This window comes from Xiphophorus couchianus, chromosome 18, assembly GCF_001444195.1.
Source record: "Xiphophorus couchianus chromosome 18, X_couchianus-1.0, whole genome shotgun sequence".
Lineage (NCBI taxonomy): Eukaryota > Metazoa > Chordata > Actinopteri > Cyprinodontiformes > Poeciliidae > Xiphophorus > Xiphophorus couchianus.
The window spans coordinates 21,165,053-21,184,984 of record NC_040245.1 but is presented as its reverse complement, the minus strand read 5'-3'; the positions used below and the strand labels follow the sequence as shown (position 1 = coordinate 21,184,984).

General features: G+C 38.2%; 1 protein-coding gene across 1 annotated transcript in view; it reads left to right on the top strand.

The window, feature by feature from the left end:
- rsrc1 (arginine/serine-rich coiled-coil 1) overlaps positions 1-19,932 on the top strand; it is a 151,978-nt gene that overhangs the window by 117,047 nt on the left and 14,999 nt on the right. Inside the window, exon 7 of the mRNA XM_027998998.1 lies at positions 1,825-1,896. Within this exon, the coding sequence (XP_027854799.1) occupies positions 1,825-1,896 (72 nt within the window). The remainder of the gene's footprint in view (positions 1-1,824; positions 1,897-19,932) is intronic.

Here is a 19,932-nt window from a genome sequence, read left to right as displayed (position 1 = left end):
TTCTTTCTCATCATCTCGTTCGCCTCTGTTTCTCTCCCCTGTTTTTCCCTCTTCTTTTCAAAGTTTAAACTCATTAAGTGTAATGATATTGGAGACTCAATTTTACATAGCTCACTCATCAACCAAGTGAGATAGCAATAAAGGCGAATGGCTCCACCGAGGCCCTAACACTGCAAAATAAATGATGCGCCGCAACGGAAATGTAATTAATTTAGTGGCAGTATTGATAGTCCTGCCATACACGGCATTATATTTTTTAATGCGGCTTAACATCTTGATTATTCGGGGGGAAAAGTGTGTGCGGTGGGGGCGGGGGGAGCAGAAACGACGCGGTTCGTGATGAGACCACGCTTAAGATGCCCTGACGAGTGTTTGTTCCCGCTGCCTCACTTTCTTTTAAGCTTTTCATTATACCAAAACGATAAACACCTCTTAGGAGGAAATGCTGACTTTGCGCAGGTATAAATGAAAAGCCGAGAAGGGTACCATCTCGCAGCGAGATTATGTTTATGCAATGATAAATCCTCATACCTTACAATGGGGATTTTTTTTTTTCAGGAAAACATACGTTTTGAAAACATAAAAGCTAAATATTGTTTTCTTTCTTGAGTTATCTGTAAAAAATTGATTTAAGAAAAGGATAAATTTACTCTGAATTTTAGCACATCTGTGCACTCACTAAAGTATATCATTATGATCCATGGTATTGGGGTCACAAGATTGAGACAAACAAGATTTTAGCAATATTTTGTGGAAAGCTGATAATATCGGCTATTGAAAATTTGACTGGACCTGCAAAGGAGGAGCATTAGAGGAGTCACAGTGGACACCAGCAAGGAGAATTTCAAAATGTTTTACACCTCTGCAAATTATTAGCACTAACTGATCATCAATAGATGAAACTTTCATTGCACCAAACCTTGCTTTTACGCACCTGATTGTGTTATTAAACGCAGGTCTCGACAATATGGCTGAAAAACGTACTGCTTTGTCAAAAGATAAGTTAATGAGCTTAGACTGACTGGCTTGCTTAAGAATAGTCTCTCATTCAGCACTACATGCACATCAGGCAGTTCAGCTTGTTTTCACAGTAAAAAAACAAGCCTGTGCCAGCTGCTACGTCCTGACATCTGAACCCTGAACATAGAGATGAGATCAGGGTGGCTGATATAGTTTGAAAGAAATGCAGATTCCTCACTTTTTCTTCTTTACTGAAAAAGACATTTTAAATGGGTTTTTAGTTTGTTTTTGGTGTTTCTGTGGACACGTACCAGATCGTGCAAATATGGGGCAAATGGATTTTTTAAGTGGAAACTGACCCACAGAAAAAAGGTTTGATTCACGGGACTAAGTGATAAGTGGCAGTTTTTATGTCTGTCAAATTTTGAAGTGACTCAATCTAGAAGTGTTAGATTTTGAAGTAGAGAAGATGTACTCATTTAAAAAAATGAAATAGTTTAGCTTTTTTTTAATCAAGTTACTAGTATTTTCATAGTACTTACAAATCATTTGTATTTTATCTGTCACTCTTTCTCAATTTCTTTTTTCTACCTAGTACACAAAATATTGCAACATTAAAAGTAGAGAAAGCTTCATCAATGATTATGTCCCCTGCCAACCTCATAGATGAAGCAAGGTGTCAAACTCAAAGGCTCACCTTCACATCCAAGGCTCATAATATTAGCTTAGACTACTTCAGAAAACAAATAAAATAGCATCGTTATGAGAGATCAAGAAAAATCACATTTGTATCTAAATAATCAAGTCAACTTGTAGAATATTGACTTTTCTTTTAACTTTGTTTCTTGCCTTTTGTCATTTCAGCTAAGACAGATGAAGTTCTGAAGGCCAAAGTAGCCAAAAGGGAAGAGGAGGCCCGAAAGAAGCTTGAAGAAGGTAAGTGTTCATGCTGATGTTTAGAACTTGGAAACGTTAAAATGTTGATAAACTAACTTCAGCCTCTAACTTTGACTATTTAGCCAATATGAAAACTGAAATTAGGGTTAAACAGATTGTGTCAAAATTCAGGTTTAGATGGACCCAGGGTGATAAATGAGAGTAGTTTTGATCCACAAACAAATAAATCTATGCTTAAAAATTATATTATGCTGTTCATTATTATAATTATTAGTAATTATATTATTCAAAAATTGTGTACAAATAAAAATCTAATTGTTAGGTCAACAATAATGGACAAAAACATCAAGTTAGCACATTTTGCAAAAGTGTGCCTGTCGGTTGGAACCCAGCGATCTGATGCTAAAAATTAGCATCAATGCTAAAGTAAGCTACAATCTACTCAATAGCATGTGGAACGTCACAAGCATGTTGAGTAACATGGACTCTATTCTCTATACTCTGTTCAGTATGTCAAAATTAGTGTATAGGCTAAAATTAGCCAAAATCCTAACGTTAGCCTCACTAACATGTTGTCTTACATTAGATTAGCATTACATTAGCTGTGTCCGAATTCAAAGTCTGCATCCTTCGAAGGATCGGTCTACATAGACCAGGTCCTTCCAAGGTCATGAATAAACTAAGACCCGAAGAGAAAAGCTGTGAATTCGGACAGGTCTATCCTCCACCAACTGTCCCCGACCCGACCTCAGCGTAACCCATGTTGCCTAGCAACTGTGACAGCATGAAGCAAAGAGTGGCGAAGAAAAAAAACAACAGAGCTGAAGTTTGTTTTTTAGTCATGTATTACTCCTGATTTCTGTATTATTCTTCACCTTTTATTGTAAAGGCTGTTCCATAGTAAAAAAAGAAATCTGTTAGTTTGATTCTAAAATGTTCAGACATGTATTGCACATTTCTACCAGGAATAAATATAAGCAAATTATTCATTTTCAAATATAATACTCTCCAAATCTCTGTAAGTCATTACAGTTAAATTAACCTAATATGTTTGAAGGCTAAACTTTAATCAATCAAACTGATTTCCTCAGAAATAAATGAAATACTATAGTAAACCAAACATTTTTCAACCAGATATTACCTGTCTGAATAATATCGGTGTTTAACATCCACTCATTGGGGAAAGCTAGCGGGAGTTTTTATAACAGTGTGCCAGGAGTTAGGTGTTCTCCGGTATACCGAACCTGGAGCGCCCAGTCAGCTGGCAGCCGGCTGTTAACGCAGCGGGAGAAGACATGTCTGAAAATGTCAGAGCAGGTTATGTTTTGGTGAACCGAGCAGATATTTGAGACTTACACACTTACATTCTCGCCTAAAAATGTTGTACAAAATCTCGTGGTTTAAAGTGTAATATAACAAAATAATTTGCCGCTCTTCACCGCCATTGTTGCTCTGCCTGAATGCCCGGTTGGGACCCGTAATGAATTATGGGATATGGTGGGCCGTGAAGGATACACCGGACTCATCCTTCAAATCTGGGGAAAAGAAGGACGCGTTTGAAGGAGTCTTCAAATTTGGATAGGCCTTGTCGCCACGCTATGACGTAATCGGCCTACAAATCCGTCCTTCGAAGAATGCAGAACCTGAATTCGGACACAGCTATTGACTTCCTCCATTCAGTGTGCTAAACATGGTTAATAAATAAACAAAATAGCTAAAGTGCTTATTTTAGGGAAAAGGCTACTGCTAATGTGGGCAGTGCAAAACTCACCGGTTTTAATTACTGTATAGTATACAGTGTATACAAATGATTAAGCACAAAACTTTATTTATGTTTGGTGCTGTTACTTTTACAAAGGAGGAGTACAAAAAGGAGGATTATCTAAGGCGTTTTAAAGTGGCAGGGCAGAACAGACAAGAGGCTCTATGAACCGTCCCCACTTGTGGGGTTCAGTGCACTGCTAATGTTTGTGCTAATGTTAATGCACTACCTTCTGATTTTCACTTTTGCAGAAGTGAAAATCAGAAGTTTACTTCATGGCACTTGGTTACCAGAAAACGTGCTCATCTCTTAGCAACAGATTAACAACAAATAATGTTATTGTTCAAAAACATAAGATTTATTCTGCTCTTTTGAAATGTTACTTACCTTATAGTACTTACTATCTAACAAGAATTGTGCATTTGGTGAATTTTTCAGAAAAGTAAAACTTTTTTTGTCATTGGTGGTGAATATATTATAAAACAGACATTCAACACAAAAGTAAAAATCTGATTTATACTTCGTGGCAGTTTGTTACCAGAAAAAAACGCTCATCTCTGAACACCAAATTAATAACAAGTAATATTATTGTTTATAAAACATAAGTTCCTTTGAAATACTGCTTATCTGCTTCGACACAAGAAATTTACATTTGGTAAATTTTGCAAAAGTAAAAATCAGATGTTTACTTCGTGGCACTTGGTTACCAGAAAATGAGCTCGTTTCTTAGCAACAGATAAACAACAAATATTGTTGTTGTTCAAAAAAACATGATTTCTTCTACTCTTTTGAAATATTACTTAACTTAAACTGCTTACTACATAACAAGAATTGTGCATTTGGTGAATTTTTCAAAAAAAATGAAAATGTTTTTTTTATATTCATTGGTGATGAATATATTATAAAACAGATATTCAGCACAAGAGTAAAAATCTAATTTATACTTCGTGGCAGTTTGTTACCAGAAAAAAATGCTCATCTCTTCACACCAAATTAATAACAAGTAATATTATTGTTTATAAAACATAAGTTCCTTTGAAATACTGCTTATCTGCTTAGACACAAGAAATTTACATTTGGTAAATTTAGCAAAAGTAAAAATCAGATGTTTACTTCGTGGCACTTGGTTACCAGAAAACGTGCTCATCTCCTAGCAACAGATTAACAACAAATATTGTTGTTGTTCAAAAACATAAGATTTATTCTGCTCTTTTGAAATACTACTTACCTTTTACTACTTCACAAGAATTGTGCATTTGGTGAATTTTTCAGAATGCTATGGAAGGCCCCAATTACCTTAATCATGTTTTTGACTGAGGGAGAAAAACCCTGAAGAAATCATAGAAACTGTTGCTGCATGTAAGTAATGCTAACCACTCCTACGCAGTGCAGCCCCTTAGGTCTGCTCACCGCTCTTTATAAAGATTAATGGAAATAGATTTCCAACCAACCTAGCATGAGAATATGAAGCTTTTAATCCCTTTTTGTTTTTGTTTTTTTGACTGATCCTTGGTTGTTTTATTCTACTTGGTAATCTCTACCAGTAAATCACTGGTTTCCTTTTAGTTGCTATAACTTTGCTCAAAAATAGCAATATTAAACAATTAACATATTTTAAAGTATTAGCTCAACAGTTGTAACTATTTCAAAACAGGGACAAAGTAGACAGCTGCAGTATTTTGCAATATTTTGGATTGTGTTTTCTTCACAGGCTAGTTTTAGCAGGTCAATTTAGCAGTGAACCTGGACTACATTATCTGTAGTCCCACCGAATAATAAAAAGCAAGGCATAAATAATAAAAAACTAGAAAAGCAATTTCCAACAATGCTTTTTTTTTTTTTGCTCTAAGGTTGAAAAATGTATTGGCGGAAGTTAGTTTGTTTAAAGTGTGATCCCTTTCAAAAAGCCATAAGCATAAACTGTAGATCAAATCAGCATCTGCTGTATGAGAGTTAAACATAAGGTTAAATTGCTAACATTTAAATAAATGAATGGATTTAAATATGTCTCATTCAGTCTCTATAAAACAACCGATGTCTGATACTGCTTTTACACTTCACCTCTACTTCGCTAGCCACAAATTCAGGGATGCTGATTACAGTCCGTAGTTTTTATTAGGACAGCTGTGATCTGCATGGAAATGCAGGCAGAAAGGAAGAAACGTGCTTAGCATTGCAGGTAATAAATTCAGTCTAGCTCCTTCACGACCAGCAGCATCGGTTATACACACACAGCCACACACACCGCCTCAAGATTATCTTGATGCACATTTAAATAAAGTCAAGAGTAATTTGCAGTGGATATACTAACAGTAATAAAAGTCCTCAGATAGAATAATGACCCAGGTCCCTTCACTGACCAGGACATTATATAAATGAAAATATCAAATGTTCCACAAGTGTCTATGTGCACGCCCACACAGATACAGTATGTGTCGTATTGTAATTTGTCCTAGTTTGTGCTTGTGTTGATGTTGCTGGATTTAACTCCGTCTCTCTTTGTGGGTTTTTTTTTGTATTGGCGTGTGTGTGTGTGTGTTTCCTTGTACAATTGGTGGCAGCGTGACCTTTAAAGTTAGCTGACCTTTCAGCCAAATGAAAGCGCAGCTATAAGGAACTAATTAGCCCTGCATTTCTTTTTCTTTCACTTATTTAAGGAATAACTTATTCCCTTCCTCCCTTTTTTGCCCTGTTTTTTTCTGTCCAGTCTCGTTATGATTCAAGTTAATGTAATTTGTTTTTCTTTGTCTCAGAGCTCCATCTCCTCTTTCTTCATGAATAGTTTTATTACTTTCTCCCTTTTTTTGTCCAGCAAATTATCTAGTAGTTTCATTTCTCCCTGTCAGTGATTTGTGCCTTTTTCAAGGTGCATCCAACCTTTTCACTGTTCTTCACTTCACATCTGCAGGGAGACAGAATAAATTGTGACCGTCTTTCTTTTTCTGTGTAGTCGTTTATTAAGCAAAGTTCTTACAAAAAACAATCGGCTTTGTGCCTCATAAGATTTTTTTTTTCTTTACCCGGAGGAAGTTTAGAGAAGTAATTTAAAGTGACCCTGATGGCCCTCTTTCTTTGCAAAAGAAGCAAGTGCTTCCATCATAAGTACCTCAATGCACTATCAGAACCATGCAGCTTCATCCTCTTCTGCCCTTCCTTCAAGCACACTAAAACTGAAGAGTTGGACCACTGCTGATGCTAAACAGCAGATCACCAGGGGTCTCCTCACTCCCTGCAGGGCCTCTCAGAGGTCAGCACGACTGCAAAGTTTGCACTTGAACTGCTAAGTCAACTGAAATGAGAAATCCTTTTAAAGAGAACGGAGGGGAGAAGTGAACGCTACCACCTACACTCCTTGTTCATAAATAGATCCGCATCCTAGACCGTCGGTGCATTTGAGTTAGTTTAGCCCTAATCGAAACCACTGAGATCTGATTCATGTGGATGCTATAATATGCAAGCTATTATTGTAGCAAACCTCGTACTGCTGAGCCCTGAGAGAAGAGAGGGGGGATGGGGGGTTATCAGCCAGGTTTACTGGGAGGGAGGAAGAAGAGGATCAATAACTGGCCCCGTGGTCATCAGTTAACAAAGTAGTCGCTGCTTAAAAGGAATGTTTGGCTCTCTGGTTAAGGGCAGCCAGATGATGCTAGTGGTTGAAATAGGAAGCGTAGGAAATGAAAGGGGGTCAGAATGAGCGAGTTGTAGGATTCCTTTGTTAGTTTTATGCCTCGTTTAGGCTATTAAAGCTTAGAAATACAGTTTGTTTGCCCAGGGGTCTTCAAGCTAACTTGGTGACCCAGCTATAATAAGATGGAATCACTGCCAAAGTTACACAGCTGGTTTGTTTGGACTCTACTTCAACTGGGAACTTTATAAAAGCTCAGTTGACACAATAAAAAACATTATTGTATGATTAGTTTTCTAAAAATAACAACTTACCCTGTTTTATCTGAGGAGTACCTGCTGCTGTACCCTGTTTTTTGTTTTCTAAGTTTACTTATGTAGTTATTAGCTCTTATTTTACTTGTAACTTGCTTATTTATTGTACTAATATCCCACCATAAAATTATTTATTTCCATTAATTAGTTGAAATCCCTGTAAAAGTATAGAATTTGATTTAGTTGTTTTCCAAGTATGGATAGGCATGCAACACTATTTATTGAGAGTAAGAAAATGTTTACGCCCTACTCATTTATCTGAAACATTAAAATCTATTTTTCTGTGGGGTGGGGGGAATAATATTTTAACCGTTATGTGTGTTTAGATAAGGACTTCTATTTTTAATTTGCCACATCACAACTTGAGTTTTCACACAACTCATTGATTATTTTAGTCTTTGAGTTACTAATAGTTAAACACCTATTTTAAAATAAAAACAGAGACATTTCCACAAACTTTTTGGTAATTTAAATACTTACAATTCTGGATTTTGAACTGCACCCAAACTTTTCAAACTGGTTAGGGCTTAGATGCCAGTAGAAAAGATTGAAGTTCCCTTATTTTGAAATTTTGTGAAACAAACACATTACTAATTGTAAACTGGGATTTGAAGGATTTGTATTTGATGTTGGATTTCCTGATCCAACATTAAATAGCATTATAGTTTGTATAATATGCATGTTTCTCCAAAGTGAAATGGCATTTTACTATGTTGCTAATATAATTCAAAACCTGGTGACAAATCTAGATAAGGGAATTTGGAAAAGTGTGGGATTTTTGAAATGGAAATGTTGTTGAAACCCTTCTTGATAGTTGCAGTTTTATTATTTATAGTATCTGTTGTTATTTTGATTCTTATACTCAAGCAAGAACATTGCTTAAGTCATACATACACAAACAGTGTTTCTTGAAGTGCTATTGCACTTAATCGAGAACCAGAGATTTAGTTGGATCATTTTTTAGAAAGTAAATTATTCAACATGGCTGTACAATAATGTATTTTGAAAGACCCTCCAGTTTAGTTGCCACAATTTTGTTATTTACAAACTTCTGACTCTCTCCATCCAAGTTTACATATTTTAACTTTGTTCAAAGTTTATTGAACAAGGAATGGCAACACAAACCTCAATAGGAAGTTATTATGTTAATTTAGCACAATTGTTTTCATCTTCTGTAATACTTTATATTAACAATTATTTTTGAAATTAGTTTTCTTGAGATCTGCTCAATGATTTTGGCCATTTGGATCAACTTTCACAGTGTCTTATTCTTACATCTGATGTGAAATTTAGACACAGATTTGCTAAGGCCTATAGTTAGTGGTATAAACATTGTGAAGGTAGGGAAAAAATAGAGAAGAAGAAGGAAAATGTAGGTAAATGTTGACTTATTTCATCATTGCAGAATAAACTTAGAATGACACAATGCGTTTTCCGGATATCATACTGCCCTAATTGAACAACTTCTCTTTTTAGATTTCAGGGTAAAGTGTAACACATCTTCATTGGATTCTGCTCCTTAAAAAGCCTCCAAACACACACACACACACACGCCCACGCACTCAGTGTCGACTTGTGAAACCTCAGCTCGGTGTGTCATTTGTGAGGCTCTGAGAGAAACGTCTTTTCATCTGTGTTGCCCTTCAGTAAAATACAGAATCATGTAGATATGGTTTGGACACTAGCCTATAGCCTACAGATGGTATCTTAGCCTCAGACCTGCTCTGTCCCCATTACCTCAAACTGCCACCAGATTGGGAGATCATATATTTTAATGAGACGTATAATAGCTCTTTAACCCATATCATTAGGGGAATATAGTATACCTACCGTTTGCTCTTTTGGCTGTTAAACGAAAGGACTGTTTCCCTAATTACGTGGTGCGTAGGACAGGTCATGGGTTGGATGTGTACCTGTGTGTGCCTGTGTGCGTGTGTGTCTATGTTCAGGAATTGTATGACCATTAAATATTCAACCGCAACACCCCCCACCCGCTATCCTATCCCCCCTCCTTCTCGACCCAGCATCCATTAACGCCTCATCACCGTTTAACTAGCTCTGTTGTCAATCACCTCAGGGCCTTGCCTGAAACTGGAAAATGTCTGGCTCTGGTTTCCTACCTTAAAAAGACAGAATCGGAGTCTACACCCCTTGCTAAGCGGATGGATACCTCAGTGAAGGACAATTAAATATTACTGGAATATAATGTCATTAGGGATAGTGTGTCCGCGCCGTCATTTGTTTGAATGCTCTACTGAGCAGTTTGGCAGTCAGCTAAAATGTCCTCTTCACAAACATGCAATGATAATGTGGGTGTGTGTGCATGAAGTAAATGATGCAATCCCTTTTTTCTAATTGAAAATAATAACTAATCCATGGCTAACAAGCTCTTGTATAATCCACAGCCATGTTCCTTCAGTTCTGGCCTATCTTGGCTGTAATAAAAGAACAGGAAATGAGAGGCAAGTGAGAGCGGTGGCTTGGACATTGACGCTTAATGTAATCTGCCTTGAAATCAAATTATTTGACCTGGAAAGCCTAACAATACAAAACTCCTGCCAGGCTGCTGTTAAATATTTAGCACGTGCCTGTCATGAATACAAATGGAGCGCAAATTAGAATCTACAGGCGCGTGACCCCCATATCAGACCCGAGGAGCACAGGGGGGGGCTGGCTCTGCTTTAAATGTTTTAATTACCGGGGCCACGGTGTGGCGTGCCACGCTGCCTCGCCGAGCCGCATGGCTTGAAGGACAAGCAGTGAAATTCAAGTGCTGGTAAACATGAGCAATCCGGTGTCCGTGATCTCTTCACATTAACTAAAACACGGGGATTCAAGAGGGAGATTGTTTGAATTTCGCCATGCTGTTGTTGTGCACTTGCTGGACAGTTTGTTATGGACAAAGACATTACAGCAAAGGTAGAGACAGCAGAGGTAGAGAAGGCTAAAGAACACTTAAATCAACCGTTTCCCCATTCATCACAAGTACATCTGACATTTGATAAGGACTTAAGACTTGAACTAGTCCAAAACTGTGTTTTCTCAACATTACTGTTACTATTACGATAAGTATTATTTCTCAGCATCTAATTTCTAAAATTAGCAATGCACACATAATGTTGTCTGTATAACATTATAACTGTCAGGGATTATTTACCATCAGCAGCCAGAACAAGGAATGCATTCTCATCATTATGTTTTTATGAGCATAGAGGATACTGCTTAAGGCTCTTATTGCAAAGATCTGGAAGGAAGTTGTCTCATTAGCTGACACAATTCTGTAACATAGATGGTCCTCAAACTGTAGAGAACTGCTACAACTCTTTTTGTTATCCTGGCTATTATGATCACGTGTTTTGCTACAACACTGATGGTCTAAACTAGTAGGAAATTAAATAAGAGAGAGCATCCCAAAGATTGCAAACAATAATTCAAAGTTAACTTACTTGGCATTAACCACTGGTGGAAGTGAACATTTTCTTCCATTAGCCGCTCATTGGAAAATATTCCTGGCACCCTTTGGGGCCCTATAATATAGGGGACATCCATTGACATCACACCCCCCACTATTTGCTCGTTTGGGGTTGTTATATCCTTTGTTCCACAGCATGACATGATGACTCAAACCAATAAGGAGCAACTAAATAATTCAAAACGACTCGTAGATGGTCTCGATGTACGGTACATTAATTTGTTTCATTTCTGACTTAGTGGAGTTATGCAACGCCTCAACTACAAATATTGGTCAGAGCACAGAAAACACGGTCGTAGAAGAATATCAATCCCATTCAAACTGACTCAAAAATTTTTAAGATGAATTTAAAAATGACCAAACGTCCCTGTTAATTACACATTCCTGGCATCACACTGACGATGCCCCTTGGTAAATGCTGGGTCACAATCTTCATATTACACTTATTCTAAGCTGGCTGCAACTAGTATAGCTATCAATAGATACATTTGTTGAGTTTAGTGTCACACACTCTGTCATTGTTGAAGCAGGCTATATGAATATCGTCTCTCATCATGCCCATAGCCTCGTGACCACACTGTAATTTTCTTCTGGCGACTACTACCAGCAGGATAATGCACCGTGTCACTAAGATCAGATCATCTCAAACTGGTTTCTTGAGGTCACTGGTCACCAGATCTCAATCCAGTGAAAAACATTTGGAGTGTGGAGGAACAGGAGATTCACATCATGGATGTGCAGCAAGCAAGTCTCAGAAAATGTGTTGCTGTCATATCAATATGGACCAAAATCTCTGAGGAATGTTTCTGACACCCCCATGAATCATCTCTGCTGTCAGGAAGTAAAACAATGCAGAAGGCAAAGGGGGGGTCCAACCCGATACTAGCAAGGTGTGGCTAATAAAGTGGCCAGTGTGTGTAGTTTATTTTATACTCTCAGAATAAAGGATATACCAGTTTTAAACTGTTGTCTTTCTATTGGCTATGTGATCTACCGCTGGACTCGAGGGAGGCACTGTATTGCTGTTGTGCACTCCGAGCTGAAGAAAGATCCGTCTCAGTGATTTTGATGTAAGAAAATCTGGTTTGTATCGACTGGGTATTGATTAGTGGAGTTGGCCTCATCTCCTGTCGTTACTTCAGATAAATGGCCTTATTTGTTGTGTTATTATGTTCAACACAATCATGCCAGGAACAGTCAGAGGAGTATTGAACCGACACTTCATTGGCTTCATGGCTTCTATTTGTTCCAGGAATTAAAGGATGTTCTCTGCCAGTACAGCACTGCGAATTGAGCACACTGACGGTCAATTACACCATCACTTTAAAGATCTTTTTCAAACACAATATTACTGAAGAACAGTCAGGGTTATATCTGACTTTCTGTCGTGCCTAAATCAGGACTGATTTAGGGATAAATAAAGCCTGGGATTGAGTGTAGCCATCCTTCTTTTTCTTCCTATTCATTCAGGTTTGTGGTCCCCCCCACCCTTGAAATGATTAGTTATGCATGGCTTGTAAGCACTGAATCAGAGTTATGGTCCCTGGGGAAATAAATTTGGCAGAAAATCAGTGTGAGAAGATTTAATTATCACGAGGAGACCTTTTTTCCTTGCCTTGGCCCACTGAAGCCCAAATGCCTTTCCTCTCCTTTCCTTTTCCGTTCTGTGCTCATCTCCAAACGTAGCAGCCGGGGGGGAAAAAAAGCCCCAGCGTTCATGCTGCATGCCAGCCCTCTGCTTGCCTCCCTTCTCCCCCCAATTTGTTTCATTGCATGGTAATAAGTAAAGCAATTACTGCTTTATTGATTCTTCATCACGGCAAATTTAAGGCTGATTTTCTTTTCCCGCTTACTCCTCCCCCCGCCACCCCTTCATCCCTTCGGAAATGGCACAGCAAGGTGATTAGTTGACCTCCTGTCCTAAGCGCTGCTGGTCTTGTGAAAGAGTCACAGTGAATGCCGAATTCTCCTAACCCCATTTGATCTCCCATCCCCCTTGTCCTGGACTAATGGGATGCCGATGCCGCCCATGGTGGCTGTCACATCCACAGGGAAGGAAGCCATGGCTTGATAGTTTCTGTAAGGATGACTATGGAATGACATGTTTAACTCAATAACAGTGGGGAGCTATCAGTGCCATGGGCTACATTACTCAGAAATTGACCATGTATCCTTTTTACACTGACTTCATCCAGGAAAACCAGGCAAATGATTGACAGAAACCTTTTACTCTCTGTCACTCCTAATCGTTTCTCGGGTTGCCCTTATTAATTAACCTGTTGCCAGTAAACCAATGTCCAAAGAGTCACCAGCTTAAAGCATTTTATGGGTACTTTGTAGAAGATATCATATACCTAATAACATCTTCTATTAGACCAAGATTTGAAAAAGCTTTTGTTTTTTACTTTGTATTTGTTTTTTACCTTATAGATTTGTATTTAATACTAAATTGAACTCATTCTCTTAGTCTGCCATTCTGTCCAGTAGCTGACAGTTGAGTCAACTGGAGCAGGTAGCCTTACTAAGTAACCAGCTGGTTATACATCCAGTATTTCTCTAGGTAGGTCAGAAAAGCTAAACGCATAGTATTTTTAAGGATGCTTACATGAAAAAGATTAAATTTAGCTGGTTTTTAAATTAAAATATCAAATTGTTGTTTTTTTGTTTTGTTTTGCGTGTTTGGCGTGTGTGTGTGTGTAGGACAAATTTTTACTTTTTGGTTTTAAATAAAAATAATATGTTATTGATTTTTAATCAGCAATAAGTCTTAATACATCGATACTGTGGCGTTTTTCTTTTTTTTTTTCTCAAGGTTGTTTAGATTTAGATTCCAGGCTATTGTCAACATATCAACATATGAAAAAGGCTGCACATACCCCATCCCACTCACACACACAGGGGCTGACACATATCTGGACTTGATCAGCAACAGTCTGGTCGGTTATGCCTGGCAGGGTGGACAGACTGCTGTGATTAGACACACCCACAAACTGCTGCAGGTCAGAGTGCTGACATATTGGGGAGGCCCCTGGCCATGTGTTGGCCCCTGCTGGGTTTGTCATGAGACATTAGAAGTCTCTTAGGATTTTGTGTGGCTGTGTTTTAGTCCCCCTGTGGGGACCCTCAAGTATGTTTTAAGGTGAGAATTTTATGAACAAATACAGGAGTGAAGTAGCAGTTTGCAAAAATACTGCTATAAGCAGGGTGACATTATTTATTTATGATTTATTTAATCTATTTCATCTAATTTCAAGTAAACTTCCTAAAGGTTTTCATTGAAATTTGAAACTTCTCATTGTATTTTCGGCAATTACGGGAATTCCCTGAAACTTACGAGTAAGCCTGTTGTTATATTTAAGCATAAATATAAATATTTTCTTTTGTAATAGGAAGACATTAATGTTTGTAATAATTGTAGTATTTGTAAGATCAGCGTTAACACAGTACATCAGGTATAATCAAGTGCTCTAGCATAAAAAGAGGTGGTTTTAGTTAATATTAGACAAATCTTTGTTGAGGTTGAAAAATTAACATTCACTAGATGGCCCCAGAAACCTGTGAAGGGGAATGAAAACTTTTTTAAGTGCCAGTTTAAGAGGACAGAAATATGTGAAAAATCTGCTGAGACTCAGTGGTTAAGATAAATACAACCAGCAGTGTCAGACTGGACAGGACTTCAGATAACTGGCTTATCTGTGCCTGTCCTCAAACACCAGCAGGCACAGAGAGTAGATGACTCCCTCGGTGCATATTGTTCTGAACATTGCCCAGACAATGTATATTGATAATGAAGTGTGACAGTGGAGTATCTATTTAAAACACCCACCAATTATGTCATACTATGTATTATGCTACATATAAATAAAGTATCTATTTAAGGCAGGAAATAACCATGGAACTAACACACGATTTTTATTTTGCTTGATGCATTTTTAAGGCATATAACTAAAATTTGAATGCTTCCAGCCCACTTTTCTAGCTGGCCTGCCCCTTCCTTGACCTTCTATCACCTTCTAATAAAAGGTCAGAGAGGAATCGTCCGACTGATGTTATCAGAACAAATGCATAAGGTTTTTGAAACATTGACATCTTTTTATTTTATCCAGCTTTATTTAAAACTCCTGTTAAAATTTTACATTTGGCATGTTACAATTTAGATGTCTACTAAGCAGCTGACTGCTGACTTATCCGGAGCAGGTAGCCTAACTATTTAAACAACTTGTAAATCTTCCAGTGATGCTCCACATGGACTGGGACCTCTAAAACATATAGTACTTTTTAACATGTGTACCTCAAGACTACTAGGACATGTTACTCTTTCTGAATTTAAAAACTGTTTATACATCAGTACTCTAGCATTTTTTTAAGGTTATCATCCCATAAAAATGTCATATTTGCCAATGCCTACTTAAAAAAAAGTATGTGCTTCTCTTCTGCTTCAAAATACAAATAATGTATTTGTATACTTTTTGGGTCTTCTTTGACCACCTATTTGGAATTAGCTCCACCTGAAGTTTATACTAACACAGAGTCATGAAGCATACTTGCACATCTGCTAGATTTCAAGGATATCTGAAAATGACATTTTACTCATTCATCTTGCATTCATTCATTCATTTTTTGCTCACTCATTCATGCATTTACATCCTATTTTATAGACCTTGAAGAAATGTATGGATTTACATTCAAATAACACTGTCACTGTAGGTACGTTATGATTTTACATGACTTCCTTTAAAGGAGAGTTATGTTCAACTCATTGCCAAGGTTGTTAGTCCACAACTGAGGTCATCCGGAGAGGAGGTGGGCAACATTTGCCTAATTAATTACTACTCAGACACTGCGCGCACGCACGCATGCATGACCATGACCTTTACTTATATAGTTTGTAGCAGACCACACAGAGAGGACACACACACATATACAGAGGCTGCCAGGAGCCAGCAGAGTTAAAGGGAGAATCAATTACAACTCAACTAAGGGGAAAGAGTTGGCTGCTTGATGGGTACTTGTCAAGACGACTGTAGGTCACGAAGTGTGTGCAGGCGTGTGGGGGTGGGGGTGTGTGTGTGTGTGAGTCTGCTGTGTGTGTGCTGACATTCATGTGTTAGTCTGTTAAAATCGAATCCATTTCCAGGATTCTGATTACATCATTTTCATTTTAAGGACCTTGCTCCAATTAAGTAATTAGTTGCTTGGTGTTTCCCTAATTATAGAGTTGTTCGTGAAAGAGCTGCTGACCGGCCTGGGATTGGAAAATGGAGACCAATGCACTTTTTTCCCTGCACTTACACACACACCCCTACATTCGACACACACACACGCAGCCCGGTTTAAAATCAAGTTAATGCAGTCAAACGCTTGTTATTTCTGGTAAAGGGCATGGCGGATGCTGCATTTCTAATCACACTAAAACAAGACTTTACTTAATAAAAAAGATATAATAGTGACTATATACAAAAACAATGAGTTTATCCTGACATTCAAAAACTTTTTGGCAATTCTTGCTTTTTTGTTGTGTTTTGTCAAATTGGGTCAAATGGGAAACAAAATTTAATAAAGCAAGGAACCCTGCCCATACCCGTTTGCAAACAGTTCACACAGAAAGTAGCTGTGATATCTTGAACACCTCACCGCTCAGCCTGTGAAAACGTCGCAGTTTAACGAGATTCTGTGACACTGCCCAGACTGAGGACATCGACTAACACTCATGCTTCTCTCTTTTTTCCTCTTTCTCAAGAACACACACACACGTGTGTAAGAGAAGCTCACCCAGCTGGTTTTGGTTAGTTCTTCATGTTTGCAGTCATCACTGAGCTGGCAGGTCAGCATAGTGAGTCGGGACCATTCCAGGTCAATTTGCCCCTTCACTAATTCATATCCCCTTTTTGTATCCACAAAATGCCATTTCATCTCAGCCTACTTCCTGTTGGTTAATTCTCACGGCATAGTCATGTATAACTTAAATTTAATTGTATTTTCTTTTCTTCCCTAAATATTTTATACTATACCATATTCCACTTATTATAGATCAGATCTCAATTGGGTCTGTTGACTTTTTGGAAAAATTTTGAGTAGCCTTCTTCTGTTCATCATATTTACTACAGTCAGATATTCATATTTCCTTACAGTACTGTGTGAAAAGATTACAAGATATTACTTCAAATAATATGCTTTCAAAGCCAACCTCCCCAAAGTGGTGGCAAATTGACGCATTGTCACTTTGAAACTTTTCTTGGCACACTTCAACCACTACTTAAAAAAGCAAAAGAAGGAAATGCCGAAGGGGTGAAATTACCCGCAATCATCAAAACTCTGTCAAGATTATGAAAACCTCAAGAATGGTGTCTTGTGAGACAAGCCAACAGCACAGTGCCTATCAAACTTGCATAATAGTATGACGCTGCACACCCTAAACACCACTCCAAGTACCTACTGCAGTCTCCAAAGTCCTTTGCAGTCTATGTGATGTTCCTTTTGTTTTTTGGGGGGGGGGTTGCAGTTCACAACTGCACACAGCACAATAAACAATGAATAATTTAATGACTTCTCATTTAAGTTTTTGTTAAGGTAAGGGTTAGGAAATAAGAGCAAAGTGGGCCAACATTTTTCTTGATGCTTTGTAGGATCGCATAGCATCAAGGACCTTTATGTTCCACAAATTGTGTGTGCAAAAGATGTCTGCTTGGCACAGACTAATGCCGCCAACTTCTGATGATATTTATGCAATTAAACCAAAGCGATAAACACCACGACTAAATTTAAAAATTGTTACTTAACAAACAGGACCAAACACAAAAATCCACCAGAGACTATAAAGCCATCTAAAACCCATGAGGACACTAATGATAAAACAAATAAAAAGAAGTGTCCTGTGAGCAAGAGTTAAGAACTATGTCATAAAACCATATTTCTTTAAAGAGCATGAATGGAAAATTACTTTAAATTGTTGGTTGTCTGGGCGTGCCATGGTGGCGTAGGGGTTAGCGCGACCCACGTTTGGAGGCCTTGAGTCCTCGACACGGCCGTCGCGGGTTCGACTCCCGGACCCGACGATATTTGTCGCATGTCTTCCCCCCTCTCCTTCCCCCTTTCCTGTCAGCCTACTTTCATATAGGGGACACTAGAGCCCACAAAACTAGAGTTCAAAAAAATAAAAATAAAAAAAAAGTCAAGGGTAAAATTACCAGCTCCATTAAAGTGACCAGCTTTACAATAAATAATTTTCATTAATGTGACAGTCGGCGAATGCCAGATTTACTTCAAAGTGAAGCCAGACCTGCATATTAAGCTGCTCTAACAGGATTGTTGAATAAAGGGGTCTGTTAATGGGAGGGATTCAGCTGAGTGACGGAGGAGAGAGAAGCGGTGAGTAAAGAGGGATCAGCAGAGATTTGGACGCCGATATCTGAGCATGACGCGTGGCTGCCATGTCATCCTGTCATTAGCAGGTTATTTGGATCTTTAATTCATCATTCAGACCTTTATTGACTGCAGAGTGGAAGATCACTATCAGTAGGAGAAGATGGGACAGAAGTGTGTGTATTTGAGACACTCAGTCCCCAGCTGCTCCTCATTTCCTGATGCCAAACAGATATCATATAAGATCATATAAGCCTGAGGTTAAATAATGCTCAAGGCAGCATTTTTGACATATTATAGTCTTTGCTCTAAATTGTTCCAATAAAGGTTTTCACTACGAAAGCAGAGTATTTGTGACAGGCCTTGATGATCGTGACAGGATTTGACAGAAATCCACAGAGACCGTTTGACACTGATAACAAGGTGAGCACCACATGGGATCACTTGGCCTGTTTTGCTAAATAGAGCATCGCTACTATAGCACGGCTGCAGACACATGCAGCGTTTTTAAAAGAGGGGGTCGGTATAAGATGTATAAGTAACCGTGCTTGGTGTGTGCAGTCTCCTGGGAGCTCAAATTAGAATAGCTCAGCCACCTGCTCTGTCATTGGACATCGCCCCACTCATATTCCAGCTTACAAACACATACATACATCTAAAGGCGCTCCTCTGGGACAGACTCAGGACATCTGGCTCATGCTGGTGGAGTTTTCCTTAATTTAGCATGACCCGTTGACCCTGGCCGCCACACATTTCAGGCAGGTGTCAAAAAACAGCATCACAAGTCATTGTTGCAATACAACCATATGTGAGCAACCTAATGTTCACATTTTTATTTTATTGGGGAAAGAAAACTCTGCACTTGCAGCTCTGGCCAGAGGTTTAAATTCATTGTTCACTGACATAATTGCTATAAATCTTTTGTCATGTTGTTCTTTTTTTAGTCTGAAATGACTAACATTGATAACATACAAATTTGAATTCATGTCCCATTTGCTAAGGTCCACTCAGAGTATTCATGCACACCTTCTTCTATTTGCTCCTTGAACCTTTGCTTCCTGCACAAAGCATTTCAGAAAAACAGCATCACATTTATGATCAAACATGGCAGTGGTAGCTTGATGCTCTGGGGCTGCTTCAGGAATTGTGCTGTAATTGATATGATTATCTTGGCTATCAGTTCCACATCTGTAATCTCACACCTGGATGACTCAGAAAAATTTTTTAAAATGGCCTAGTCAAAGTCCCAAATTAAATCACAATGAGATGGGGTGGCAGGACCTTAAATAGACCATTTAATATGACAGAGTTAGAGTAATTTTGCAGAGGAGAGTGGGTCAAAGCTCCTGCACATCAATATAAAAAGTGGTTATGTGGCATAACCTGTCATTAGGTTTAGAGGCTACTTACTTTTCATATAAGGTCTGGTTAGTTAAAATCATTAGAGAAGTTCATTTTGTGTTCACTCAGGTTATTTTTATCTGATCATGTGAGATTTATAAAGCATTTAAGTGTGACCAAAAATAAAATTTAAAAAACC